The sequence below is a fragment of the Pectinophora gossypiella genome, chromosome 14 (assembly GCF_024362695.1).
Source record: "Pectinophora gossypiella chromosome 14, ilPecGoss1.1, whole genome shotgun sequence".
NCBI lineage: Eukaryota > Metazoa > Arthropoda > Insecta > Lepidoptera > Gelechiidae > Pectinophora > Pectinophora gossypiella.
Genome location: NC_065417.1, coordinates 9,711,035 through 9,723,927, shown reverse-complemented (window position 1 = coordinate 9,723,927; position 12,893 = coordinate 9,711,035). Strand labels below are relative to the sequence as shown.

General features: G+C 40.4%; 1 protein-coding gene and 1 non-coding gene across 2 annotated transcripts; one reads left to right on the top strand and one right to left on the bottom strand.

Moving 5' to 3' along the window:
* Nucleotides 1-235: 235 nt before the first annotated feature.
* LOC126372892 (protein extra-macrochaetae) lies at nt 236-5,762 on the top strand. Its single transcript, XM_050018826.1, has 2 exons — nt 236-713; nt 4,639-5,762. The coding sequence occupies exons 1-2, from the start codon at nt 333-335 to the stop codon at nt 4,678-4,680; spliced, it is 423 nt and encodes a 140-aa protein (XP_049874783.1). The 5' UTR covers nt 236-332; the 3' UTR covers nt 4,681-5,762.
* Nucleotides 5,763-6,419: 657 nt separating this feature from the next.
* On the bottom strand, nt 6,420-6,492 carry Trnar-acg (transfer RNA arginine (anticodon ACG)). Its single transcript has one exon. It is a non-coding gene; the product is annotated as a tRNA-Arg (tRNA).
* Between the last annotated feature and the right edge of the window lie 6,401 nt (nt 6,493-12,893).

Here is a 12,893-nt window from a genome sequence, read left to right as displayed (position 1 = left end):
AGTTGATAATTATTACTAAATAATAGAATTTGTATCAAATTATAGAACCAAACAAGAGCACAGGACAAAGTGCATGTCACGAGCGCAACGGCCTTAGTCAGGGCCGCCCAGCGCTCCTCGCAGGCCGCGGCGGAGCGCCATGGGAAAATCAGGCTCCGGCGCCCCCGCCCCGCGCGCCCATTGGCTGGCCCGCTCGCCGCGCCCCGCCCGCGGACATAAATACAACCACACTACGCGCATCTCCTCATTCCTCGCTCGCACTCCACGGCACAAACACGTGTCACGCGCTCGCGATATCCCTACTTCCGACCCAGTGTTCGTGTTCAGTGACAATGAAAGCTATCACAGCAGTGTGCGCGACCGGCGCCTCCGTACCCGCCATCGCCCACGGGCGCGTTCAGCGGCACCGTGACGGCGAGAACGCAGAGATACAAATGTACCTGTCCAAGCTGCAGGACCTGGTGCCCTTCATGCCGAAGAACAGAAAGATTTCGAAGTTGGAGGTGATCCAGCACGTGATCGACTACATCTGCGATCTGCAGTCGGCGCTGGAGAATCACCCTGGCATGGATCAGTTTGACGCGGAAAGCGCGCTGGCGGCGCCGCCGTGCGCCGCGTCGCCGCGGCCGGCGCGCCGCCCGCTTGGACCCCGCGCCGCCCCCAACACCATCCTCCGCGACTCTCCCGCCGCCCACCACCACTCAAACCAAACGGTAAGTTGACAAACATATCCTCATATAGGTATTTACTTGTAGATCTTGGCCCGAAACCCAGAAACCCATTTGTTTGTGGACTAAGTTATTAGCAAGTCCGATTCACATAAGTTAACCCCCAAAATAGCTCTTTGAAATCAAAAACATGTCTAGACCTAAGCGAGCCTTTGTAATCGTTAAAAATATTTTCCGTTGACATTCATCAGTTTCTTACGAAATTCATTAATTTTCAATTTGTTTACCGTTAAAAAGATTTTTATATTTATCAATGTATGGATCCCAGAGTATGACTTAAAACTACCTTTTCATAAGCATTAGGTGTGTTTATTCAAGTGCGAAGCGACTCGCCAGTAGATAGTCTGTTGCATAAAAAGTAAATGAAATCAGGCGCGTCGGTGTTTTTGCGGCGGCGGCGCTGAGCGCACCTGCACGTTTCGCAAGCGAGGGAAGGTAAAAGCGGAGATGCTGTGTTTCACAACACGTGGCGACGCACGCACACCTCAGTAAACAACTGCTAAACAATTAGCTGCCCACTAACGAACCCGATAACTGTTGCACTGTTTTACTCTAACTAATGTTAGATATCGACACCTCACGACTCTACATGAAACGGTACATCAAAAATAATCATAAACCTACTGCACCGTGCTAAAACTGTTAACGTCATAAATCACGACCCAATAAAAAACGTAAACACAACTTTTTCATATCATAACTCCTTTGATCTAGTTGGCTACTTAGTTTCGTCATGAAATCGTAGAATCGGTAAATAAGCAGTCGCAATCTAAACCGCTGCTCACGCATGCGTGACGGCTGTTTTGAATTTCAGCCTTGAAGCGCGGCCACCTGCGCCGGCGCCGCGTAAACGACCGTGTACTGACACACAATCTGAATATTCAACACTTATTTATGCTGCCTCGTTTAACATTCCGACTGACACCTGCGCGTGATTGTCGTTTCGTCATTACCAGTTAGCATGGGGGCTGCAAGCCCAGATTCACCGCTGCCGCTGGCCGACCGAGCAATGCCTGGTTTGCGATCCAAAAGAACCATCTAAATTGCAGGAAAGTTTCCCGCGCAGTTAGTAGTCGCGGCAGGTGCATCGCGCAGGATTTATTCGAGCGCCTCGCGAGCACGATTACAAGACGCAGCCGCAGGCGCAATGCGCGCTCGTTAATACTTGGTCGCGCCACGTAAATTTTAATCACTGCCAGTTGTTGGAACTGAGGAAATGTTCAAAACAAGCGTGATTTAGAGGACGCGAAGTGCCGTGAGCAATTTACTGCGACGTGATCAGGCCACCTCACGACAACGCCATCGCATCAACATTACAATGCTTAAATGCACGATTCTCAATCCTACATCGCAATCGTGAAATGTAAGACGCAATAAGATTTGTAACACTGTGAACCAAATGGATTGACACGCATGACACTACAATATTCGATTCGTTAGCCTTCAAAATGCACGGTAATTACGATAAACTCTCCAATCGATAGACCACACTTTATGTAATACAGCAACAACCAAGCAGTAGGTACATTGCCTACGGCGCCAAATTCCCACGTAACGATATATGATCGACTGAGAAATAGAGCCAAAACCGTTCATAGCATCCGAATTCAAATTTCAAGGCAATGAAATAGAGGAATTTCGAATCGGTTTTGAAAACAACTCTCCTCTAATATCAATAAATAATCGCTGGCCATTATGCCCGATGCTGTGGAAACAACAACCAACAACTGTTTTAATTAGCCGCGGGCGCCGGCGATATCGCACGATATACGATATTTACTAATATAGCGCCTACAATATAGGGACTAGTGGAATGTCGACTAATCGGACCACATTCCTGCATATAAATGCGGAATACGGCTCGCAAGGACATTCGATCACAGATTTCACTGATTCTGTTTATTCGAACAAAGATCACTATCAAATGTGTTAGTAAAAAAATCTTAAAAAGGCAAAGCTCGGGGCAATCGTGCTGGAATCCGAGGCGGTGGCATGCGCGTCGTGAGGCGGCATTTCACGCAGTATCTGGCGGGGCATCGGCTGTGCCACAAACCTCCGGTCACGAGCATACGCCACTATCGCGGTAATTGTTGCCTGCAGCTGCGTGCTGCACCGCCGCCCCGCACCACCACCGTGAGACCTAGCTGCTCCTGCTCTCACTCACGCTCCTATCCTTTGTTGTAGCCTCTAATCTCACACCAACGGCACAACCTTTCGTATCGTTCCTAAATTTATTGCACCGATCGCCCTTTCACCTTCACGACTATAAATGTCAGAACAGCCACGATGTTTGACTTTTCGCTTCAACCGTAATAAGCTGCTAAGTATCATAATGAGTACTGTTAGGCGTGTAATCCACTGTGGCGTCACCCTAATTTTATTACACGCAAAGGGCTCCACCCCCATTCATAGTCATATTTATCTCTAACCCGGACACGATTATTTCCTTTCTTTTGTTTGCTAAGAGAAAGTCTCACGTCCTCAATCTTTTAACTTTGTTACAGTATGTCAATATCACTTAGTCAGCCAATTACGGGCCCGCATGTTGCCTTTCGGAATCAATTTAACTGATCCGGCCACACTACGTCGTTGCGTCAAACAATGTTGTTTGTTTCCGTCTCTATTTCAATTATATTGAGAGTTCAGTAGTGAAGTGGGTTCGTCTGCCGTATAATGATCTCAAAGTGAGTAATGAATGTATCAGTAGTTGCAGCCGGTCGGCGGTCGCGCCGGTGGCCGCCCACGCTCGTCCGGCAGACCGGCATCGCGCAGACAGGCGACACTAACGAGCCGCCAGGTGTCCGCGCCCACGCTCGATGCTCGCTTGCTCCTCGGAATATCTTTGTCTCCGCACACCTCGACCATAAATCGCGCATGTGAAAGTTTTACGAGCACCTTTACGCTTCTCCGAACTAATAAACCGAGCGGCAGCGGCGCGTAGACAATGCAGCTCCACCGCGAAATATGTGCAAACCTCCGCACACGTGCATCGATTTCGCCGATCGCTGGATTCCATCAGCGACGGATCGATCGAGGGCATTGTGCGGGTAACGGTCGCTCGCAGCTGCGACGGCGCACACGTGACGGTGCCGGTGGCCGGATAGCTAAATAAATACATACCTATTCATTATCCGTTCGACAATGCTCGTCTCATAAAGGGATTTCACGTGTGCGCTCTCGCAAAGTCCCGATCCGTTCAGGACATGTGTGCTCTCCCTTCGGTATGTGTCCGTAAATAGGGTGTGGCCACGTGCGCCGCTCGGCCGCTCAGCTGTGTCGCGGATGTACGGACGGGAAGCGGTAATCTAACACTCCGATGCGATACGCGGAAACTGCCGCTGAAACCGCCGTTGAAGTGCCGCTGTAAACATCCTCGCGATACAAACCGACGCCTCCCATGTGTCGCCCGCCGCGCTAATCGAGCAATCGACGCGACATCCTCGCAGCAGTTTAATTAGGGTAGCGAATAACCAGCGCATTGTCCGAGCACTAATGAATTAAAACAGTGTTGAAACAGAGCGCATATGCGGTGGCAGATGGCCGGACGCGGGCGGGATGCGCATGTGCTACCCGATACTATTTGTCGCAATCACTAATAACGGTAAAACAGGGGTCGAAATTGATCGTAATAAGTAGAAAACATTTGGAATGTTCGTTTGTCATAATCTGGTGGAACATGCCGGTCCGGATTATCAGTTCATAAAACGCTGGTATCGCGGGGAGACATGTGCGCGCGCATCTGTGCAATGATTGGTAGCTGCACCCTCACCGATTGCAAGGGCTCGCCTTCTGTTCTCATGTCGTATTAGACCCTTCATTAACAAATGGCACTCAAGTGGTTCTTGGTATTTCTGTACCTACATTGATACGTTGTTGCAACTATACTAACATGTTATTTCTTTTGTTACAGACGCCAGAGAAACAGAATCAGCCAGACAGGCCGACATGTTAAGTGGTGTTTAGAATTAAAGGACAATAAAATGATGGCGTAAAGCTAAATGAGCTCGTGGTCTCGTGCACGGTGCGGGACGGGGGCGCGGGGGAGCCCGGCCACCCGCCGGCAGTTCCAGTGAACATCATCAGACGATGATATCCTAAGTACGATCTCGTTACGATCAATATACTACTTATTCTTAATTTAATTGTTTCGTGGCATTACGCGCAGAAGACTTGAGCATTGCAATGCAATCGCCGCCCACGTCGGCGGCTTGTTACGTTATTATGTAAAAAGCTTTACTAGTTATTAGCCCGATGTATGTAATCGTGTTTGTAAATATGTTGTGTGGTCGCGATACTTCACGTTCAGGACTAACACTCCCTACAAATGTAAACTTACTTTTCTTAAAGCCGAAGTATTCAAACTGCATATTTTATTTCTATTCCAAATTGGGTCTTAGATTCTTAATTTAAACGATGCTTCCATTTATATCAAAGAAGTGAACCAATTATAAGTTGGTTTTACTATTAAATTTATTATTTTTAAGTTAATTTCATGAGTGTGATTTTGCATGGCGATTTTGTTGCTATTAGATTATGAGAATATTATTTTGTGAGTACTCAACGCAAAATGTAATTTTTAATTTATAGTTTGCGTTCAGTACATAACTTTATGTAAATAGTGTACCTATGTAATAAAAAATGAAAGATATAAAACTAGCTGAAAATTATCGATTTAAAAACCTATATGATTTATATTGAGTATAAGGTGAAAATGCTTTAATTATCTTATTACTTATGGTGTATTATAATTTTAAACAGACTGTTATAGTTTTAGTTATGAGGGATGTTGCTGGTGGTGAAACAAATTGTATTGTTGTGAGATGATGGTATGATTTGCTCGTTGTTTGTATACCTACTGGATGTCCCCGGCAGCTACTTGCCTACAGTCACAAATCGCATCAGTCTATGAAACAGTTTCACAATGTATTCGTCCATGATTTCCTCTTTTTATTTAGTTTTAAAAATGTGCACTGATTTTTTGATAAGTTCCGTTAAATGAATCAAACTAAAAATAAAAAGAAAACTTGGAATTTATACTATATTTCATTTTCGCCTCCTTACCTTATTTATTAAGAATCATAATATTAAGTAGGTAGTAGATATGGAAAATATCTGTAAGTACAGAATAAACATATCAAACTCCATAAAAATATCTTCAACGTTATAATATGATAGATGAGTCATTACGAGATACAAGTTGATGGAACAAAATTGAAACTTTAAAAACAAATTAATTTGTCCTAATAAAGACATCAACGCGTAGTCAAATTGATATATTTTAAAAAAAAACATTGAAAGACAAAAGTCAAAAAGATAAACTATGGAGATCGTCGAGATCACGCTATTGCATCACGGCCAATTATCACAGTACAATATTTGGTCAGCTGCGTGTGTTACATACTTCACCTCACCAACTACTCATACACCACGGCAAAAATCATTCTTATTCCAAGAACATACGTTACAATACGGCTTTTCTACAGTAATTTAAAAGTTGTTAAAGAAATATACACCGTATTGCGGCCGGAGTAAGTTGAAATTGAGTTATAGCAGTACAATCTCGAAACGGTGACTGCGTCGTTTGTTCGCCAAACATTAGCTCAATGCCGTCATAGCTTTGAACAATACGGCTAATTACAAATGTACGATAAACGAAAAAAATGAATATAAAAAACACAAAAAGTATTCACGCGACCCTGCCAGGATTCGAACCTGGAATCTTCTGATCCGTAGTCAGACGCGTTATCCGTTGCGCCACAGGGCCAGTTGAGCAACTAACCGAATTTTCGTGTTTGTATCCCGATGTTTCTTTTATACGATAGTGTAAAAATACCTTTTTTTTTTACTACCAATTATCCGAACGGCGCACTTTGAGATATTTTTATCATTACGTATGCACACACCTGACATGACAAAGCTTTATTTGATAAACGACCGTTAACAAATACTAAATAAATATGTAATAATAAATAAGTAAACTACTATTAGGTACCTATCAAGAATTAAATTTAGACGCGAGAGTGTAGGTAAGAGTGAGTACATTCTAAGTACGTACGGGTGTTCGCAGTGGTAAGTATTTCCGTGGAGTGTTTGTTGATACGCGATAAGCTATCATCTTCGTTAACTAACAAGATTACACAGGTGTGCCGGTCTGCCAGTATGCTTGCACCAACCGACGACTCACCGACCATCACTTTTGCTACTTAGAATGAAATTAGATACTTTAATTAGAATACTATTTCTTCAATGATTTCAGACGAAGGGTAGCTTGTCTGTCGGTTTTTTATAGGATACACTTCGGTGATTGTGCGCAGGAACTTCACAAGTTAATTTCACCCACTCCATTCCATCTACTTCGGCCGGCATTTCATCCTTATGTTGTAGATATACCACCAATCGGCATTAAACGTTTTGCCTCTTCCTTTTTGAGCAAAGGACTGGAACTGTCTGCCGTCGTCTGTTTTTCCAACTCGCTGAGAACCTTCAAGGCTAGAGTGAATAGGGATTTGCTATGTAAGCGTGATCCACCTTTGACCATATCGTCACTTACCATCAGGTGAGATTGTGGTCAAACGCGAGCCAATATTATTTAAAAAAAAAGTTTAATTTCTTGCTATTGACAATATTAACGTCATGTTAGTTTATATTTAATCGTCTAGATACTGCTAGTAATCGCTTGATAGTTCTGCTATCTCAGCTGCTTATATGAGGATTATGCAAATAAAAGTAAATATATCAAAAGAAAACGTAAAGATTTGGTCAAAATGCAGTTGATGAATGTAACATACCTACGCAACGCATAGCGAACGAAACTGCCAGATAAGAATAATACAAAAATAAAATATTAAGGTCTTTTACCTCAAGAAGGTTACTGCTCGAAGGTCTAATCTCAACTACGTAATTATTCATTACAAATATATTTAGATTTTATGACTTATAGGATTCTTTACACGATTTTATCTTTTCATTGTCGTGCAGGTGTTTATTAATAAATAAAATAAGTATACAATTATCCTCCAGGTGAAGCTACAATATACAAATACGATTTCCTACATTAAGTACCTACTTAGAAACTTCTACAATGGCAGGAAATGTTAAACAACTACAATCCTTTTCTATAATAAAGCAAATTATATACAATACAATACTTTTTATTGCACTTTAACTTTATTGTAAATACATAAACCTTGCACATAGAACAAACAAAACGTTAAGTAGGTAGGTACGTGTTTTGTCTCTTGTGAATGTACTTATCATGCGATATCGCATCCCAAGATATTCATAGAAATCTAGAACTATATTTTATCAAACATAAATATTTATTGTTTATCTTTTTACACCAATATTAAAATAGCATTATCAAAGGTGACAAGCCTATCAGTTATAGAACTAATTTGTAATTCGATTTGAATAAAATATATATGCCTACATGTCACTGTAGGCATTATTTGAGTTTGAGTGCTCCACCTTAGACCACATCGCTGCTTAGACCAGGCTAGATCGTGGTACAATGCACTCAAATCATTTATAATAAAAAATATGAGGTAAGCGTGGCTACTTGGGATATATTGGGATAATTTGGATTGGGATCTTATATATATGTCACCGTACTATAAATTCTTTAAGTTAATACTACTAGAAACTTAGTATGTAATCGGCGGAAATCAATGTTAGTTGAGAATATTATAGAAAGTATCGATAAGCGTTGAACACCTGTGGCTGTGTGGCTATCACAGCTCGTCACCGGAGAGAATCGAGTTACACGCTCCGCACTTAAATACACGAGGCCGACAAACATTTTTAAATTTTTAAATATATTTTAATATAATAACCAAGTTTTTTATGAGTAATTAGTACAGATAGAACATAATCTAAGTACCTAATACGTCTCAGTTAACTGCATTGTAAGTCCAAAAAAGATTTTTTTAACGAAAAAGCGGACAAGTTTTATTTTTAAATGTCTAAAGTAAATTTTAAGCTGTTACTTATTTTTATTTTATTTTTTAAGTTTTTTTTTGGTTAGGTAAGCTGTGAAAAAACGGGATAATAATGCTAGAGGGGATGATGTCAAAAGTACATTTTCCTTTCTTCTCCTGGAATCATGAATCCAGCATTGAAGTCTAACGAAAATCGAATGTTGTTTGTCTATTCCAATAGTAGTAAATATGTTCTTCAGATATCCTTGTCATCTTTGACGTTATATACCTAACCTTCAATAAAAGCTAAAAGTCTAAATTTTATTACTTTGTACCTATACAGTTTACAACTCTGATAAAAGATATTTCAGTGTAAGGATAAGCCTACCGCCTACATCGACTAACCACGTATCTAAGTACAATACGTACATAATAGTTGATATCAGTTGGTATCTTGATAATAGCTTCTAAGATACTAGAGTACAGACAGGTGTCTGTGGCAGGTGTTCGCTCGGTGTAAGCGTACTCGACTGATAACGACTGATAACAGTTTAATCACATGAAGCACCGGTAAATCCGGGAATATACGCACTTGTTTGCTTGTCGCTAGATGTTGGATAAATCTAGGCCGTACAGTATCAATTGCGTTGTAATGTAGGTAACCTATTCTTTCGTCTTATTGCAAAACGAAGATAAATATAACGACAGGTTGAAATGTATAGTCCGAGCCACGACAAAAGTCCACGGATTTTGATGGAACCAATTGAGAAGTCATAATAATTCTATGCACTAGCGCCGCGTCCGCGTGATTTATTTAATTTTATCATATTATATAAAAGCAAACTATTTATTTAGCTCACAAAATAAATAACTTAGATATTTGGTTGTCCTCCAATTAACAGACAGTTTTTATTTTGCGTTAGTGACCTTTGGACGCAAGGTAACCAGCACTTTGCAAACAATTAATTTGATAATTACAGTGTATTGCGACGTTCAAGTGTCAACTGATTAAACATTTCATATCATGTTATTTCCACTTTATTTCTTCACGAGCTAAACCTAACATAAGTACGTAGAATATCTACTAAGCTTAGTAGAGGTGTGTCCTTCGCTTGCATCAAAATGGGAAGTAGGTATATATACCCACTGTTTAGTTGTATTGTAAGTTAGATATTTACCATTGATTTCAGGTACTTTTACTTAAAAATACTTTGTAGTGAGTTTGCAACAGATAACAAAGAACCTAAAATTACAAAGTAACGAACTTGATACAAGATTATTATCAGGTTAGCGGTACATAAAGTCCAACATTGTTTGGAAGGTATTGTTGCGAAATTATACCTATTCCTTCGGCCTCTCCAATTACACGTACGGTACTTTACATTAAGGCTACAAGAAGGCTCGTCAATTCGCTTACATTGTATATAAATGGCCAACTTCGAAAGTAGTTGTGTAAACAAACTACGTTTCATTAAGTTGTGCTTCGTGCAACGTGATCGTGATTTACCAATTCGACTGAGAGAAACCTCACATATTTTTTAGCAGCGTTAAGTTAGTTGGAATACATAGGACTTCACTTTTCAGAGTTTGTGAAAACAAGAAATTTCATTTTTTGTACGTCTTCAAAAAGGTAAGGTAGATGTGGTAACGGCCTCCGTGGTCCAGTGGTTGAGCGTTGTGCTCACGATCCGGAGGTCCCGGGTTCGAATCCCTGTAGGGACAAATCACAAAAATCACTTTGTGATCCCTAGTTTGGTTAGGACATTACAGGATGATCACTTGATTGTCCAAAAAAGTAAATGATCCGTGCTTCGGAAGGCACGTTAAGCCGTTGGTCCCGGTTAATTACTTACTGATGTAAGTTAGTAGTCGTTACATTGAGTCATGTCAGGGGCCTATGGCGGCTCAGCAATAACCCTGACACCAGGGCTGATGGGGTTGGTAATCCACCTCACAATCCACACGATAGAAGAAGATGTGGTAACACACTTTTATATATCCTTTTTATACAATATAATTACCTATAGGCAGATGGTGATCTTAATCAACTAAATAAAATTAGAAAGTTCTCGAGAAGTAAGTTCTTAGAGCCACTAGTCTGCGATGGTTATGATTAGGGCGACAGAAGTAGCGGCTGAACCTAACCCAATTGTGATTAAGGGCATAGATTTTTATACATACCTACACCTATGCATACTAAGTTCGCACGTGTGCAGTAAATAAAAAGCAAAAAGTGAGACCGCGGATTATGCAGTCACTCGCGTAACTAGGCAACTCGGTTATGTTAACCATAACGCTAACAATGCCGTTGTTAGACGCGACGGCTACATAAGTTTACATGTGTAAACCAATGGCCATACTGCTTTTGTCGAGAATTACCTATTATATAAGGAACTGTGTGATAAAAGATAGGTTCTTTTTTAATTGGAAAAGGAATGTTCACCAAAGGAAGCATAATGCAAGATGAATCGTTGTCTTTGTAAGTTGAAATGAAACAAATGGCAAAAGTATAGGTATCTATCTATTACTTATTATAATTATGTTTATAAATTATACATATAATGTGTCTTAATTTATTAATGTTTTGATAATGTGTTTATTTTGGTATCGGTACTTTTAGTTAAGTTTATATTTGTTTTAATTTTTTTTCTCCTCCTCTTTGTTCTCATAATAATTATATCTAGGTCCTATTAGTTACTCTGTTGTAGTCTTTAGAATGTAATTCCTCTTTAAGTATCTATGTATGCGTACCTACATTGCTTCAATCATACAAAATGTAAACCGTGGATAGTTGTAATTGGCTTGCAAGATGTTTTTTACCATTTGTAATTCTTATATTGATAAGCTGTTACTATCCCTTTAAATAAATAAATAAATAGTTATATTGAAAACGAAAAGATGATTTCAACCACACACGCTGCTTCGATCGTGTCCAATACACGTTAAAGTTTTATAAAAGCCAATTAAACGCACTCGACAACGATACAACATTTTTACTCACCTACTTCTTGATATGTTTCTTACTAGTTTACCGATAAACAAAAGGATAGTTTCCATGTAGTAAAATCAGTTATACCTACTTTTTACTAAACGTCAAAACACCAAAGTACTATGGAATTTGTATGAAAAAGCAACCTGTGACGTCATAGAAAAACATTCAAATGTCGAATGTGAAATATCGCACTATTATATTCTTCTATTAAAATTCATAAATAAATTAAATAGAAAAAAAAACGTTTTTTGTCACCTTTAGATCAGTCTATATTTAGTAAACAGAATTTCATAATTTACCTTTGTCCTAGGAAACTATCATCATCATCATCATCGCGTCCAAGCCGTGTCCGGCGACGGCGACTCCTAAATATCTATCCCAGGTCGTTTTTATGATAGGCTCTAATGTGGCTAGCAAAACCGAACTTCGATTTGAAGGTTCGGCCACATGGTGCACAGAATAACTGGCCAGCAGAATTAAACGTATAGTTGTAGGAGGGCTTCTGTCGAGTCTTCCGTATTTGGCGTTTTACGTCAAGATCTTCTAAACGCTTCTTTTCGTACAGGTCCACTATCTAATTGTTACCAAAAGAAAAATCGGTCTCTGAAACTCCAACAGAAACTGAAACTGTAATGAAGTAACGGAAACATAAGCTTCGAGTTAAAAGTGGAATGTCGCCTAACATGAACGCAATCTGTGACCAAACAATGGTCTGTAATATCGAGAGTTGCTAAATAGTTTACTAACATTGTTGATTTTCAGGCTAAGGCCGCTAATCGTACCACGTGCTAGCTGCCACTTACGATACACAACATTTCAAAAATATACTGATGAACGAACCATGTAATGTCATATCAGAAGTCATGCAACCTTCCTATAAAGGAGTCAAGCAACTTACTTATGTTTAAAACAAACCTCACTAACACCCACTCCCTCAAAACTAGAGTGACTAAGTAGGTAAGCGTGTACCAACTTAGACCACTTCTTCACTTACCAGTGAGATAGTGGTATTTTTTTTTTGTTGACGTGACTTCTTCTATACATACATACATAAACAGCCTATATACGTCCCACTGCTGGGCAGAGGCCTCCCCTCAATCAACCGGAGGGGGTATGGAGCATACTCCACCACGCTGCTCCACTGCGGGTTGGTGGAGGTGTTTTTACGGTTAGTAGCCGGGACCAACGGCTTAACGTGCCCTCCGAAACACGGAATCATCTTACTTTTTCGGACAATCAGGTGATTCAAGCCTGTCC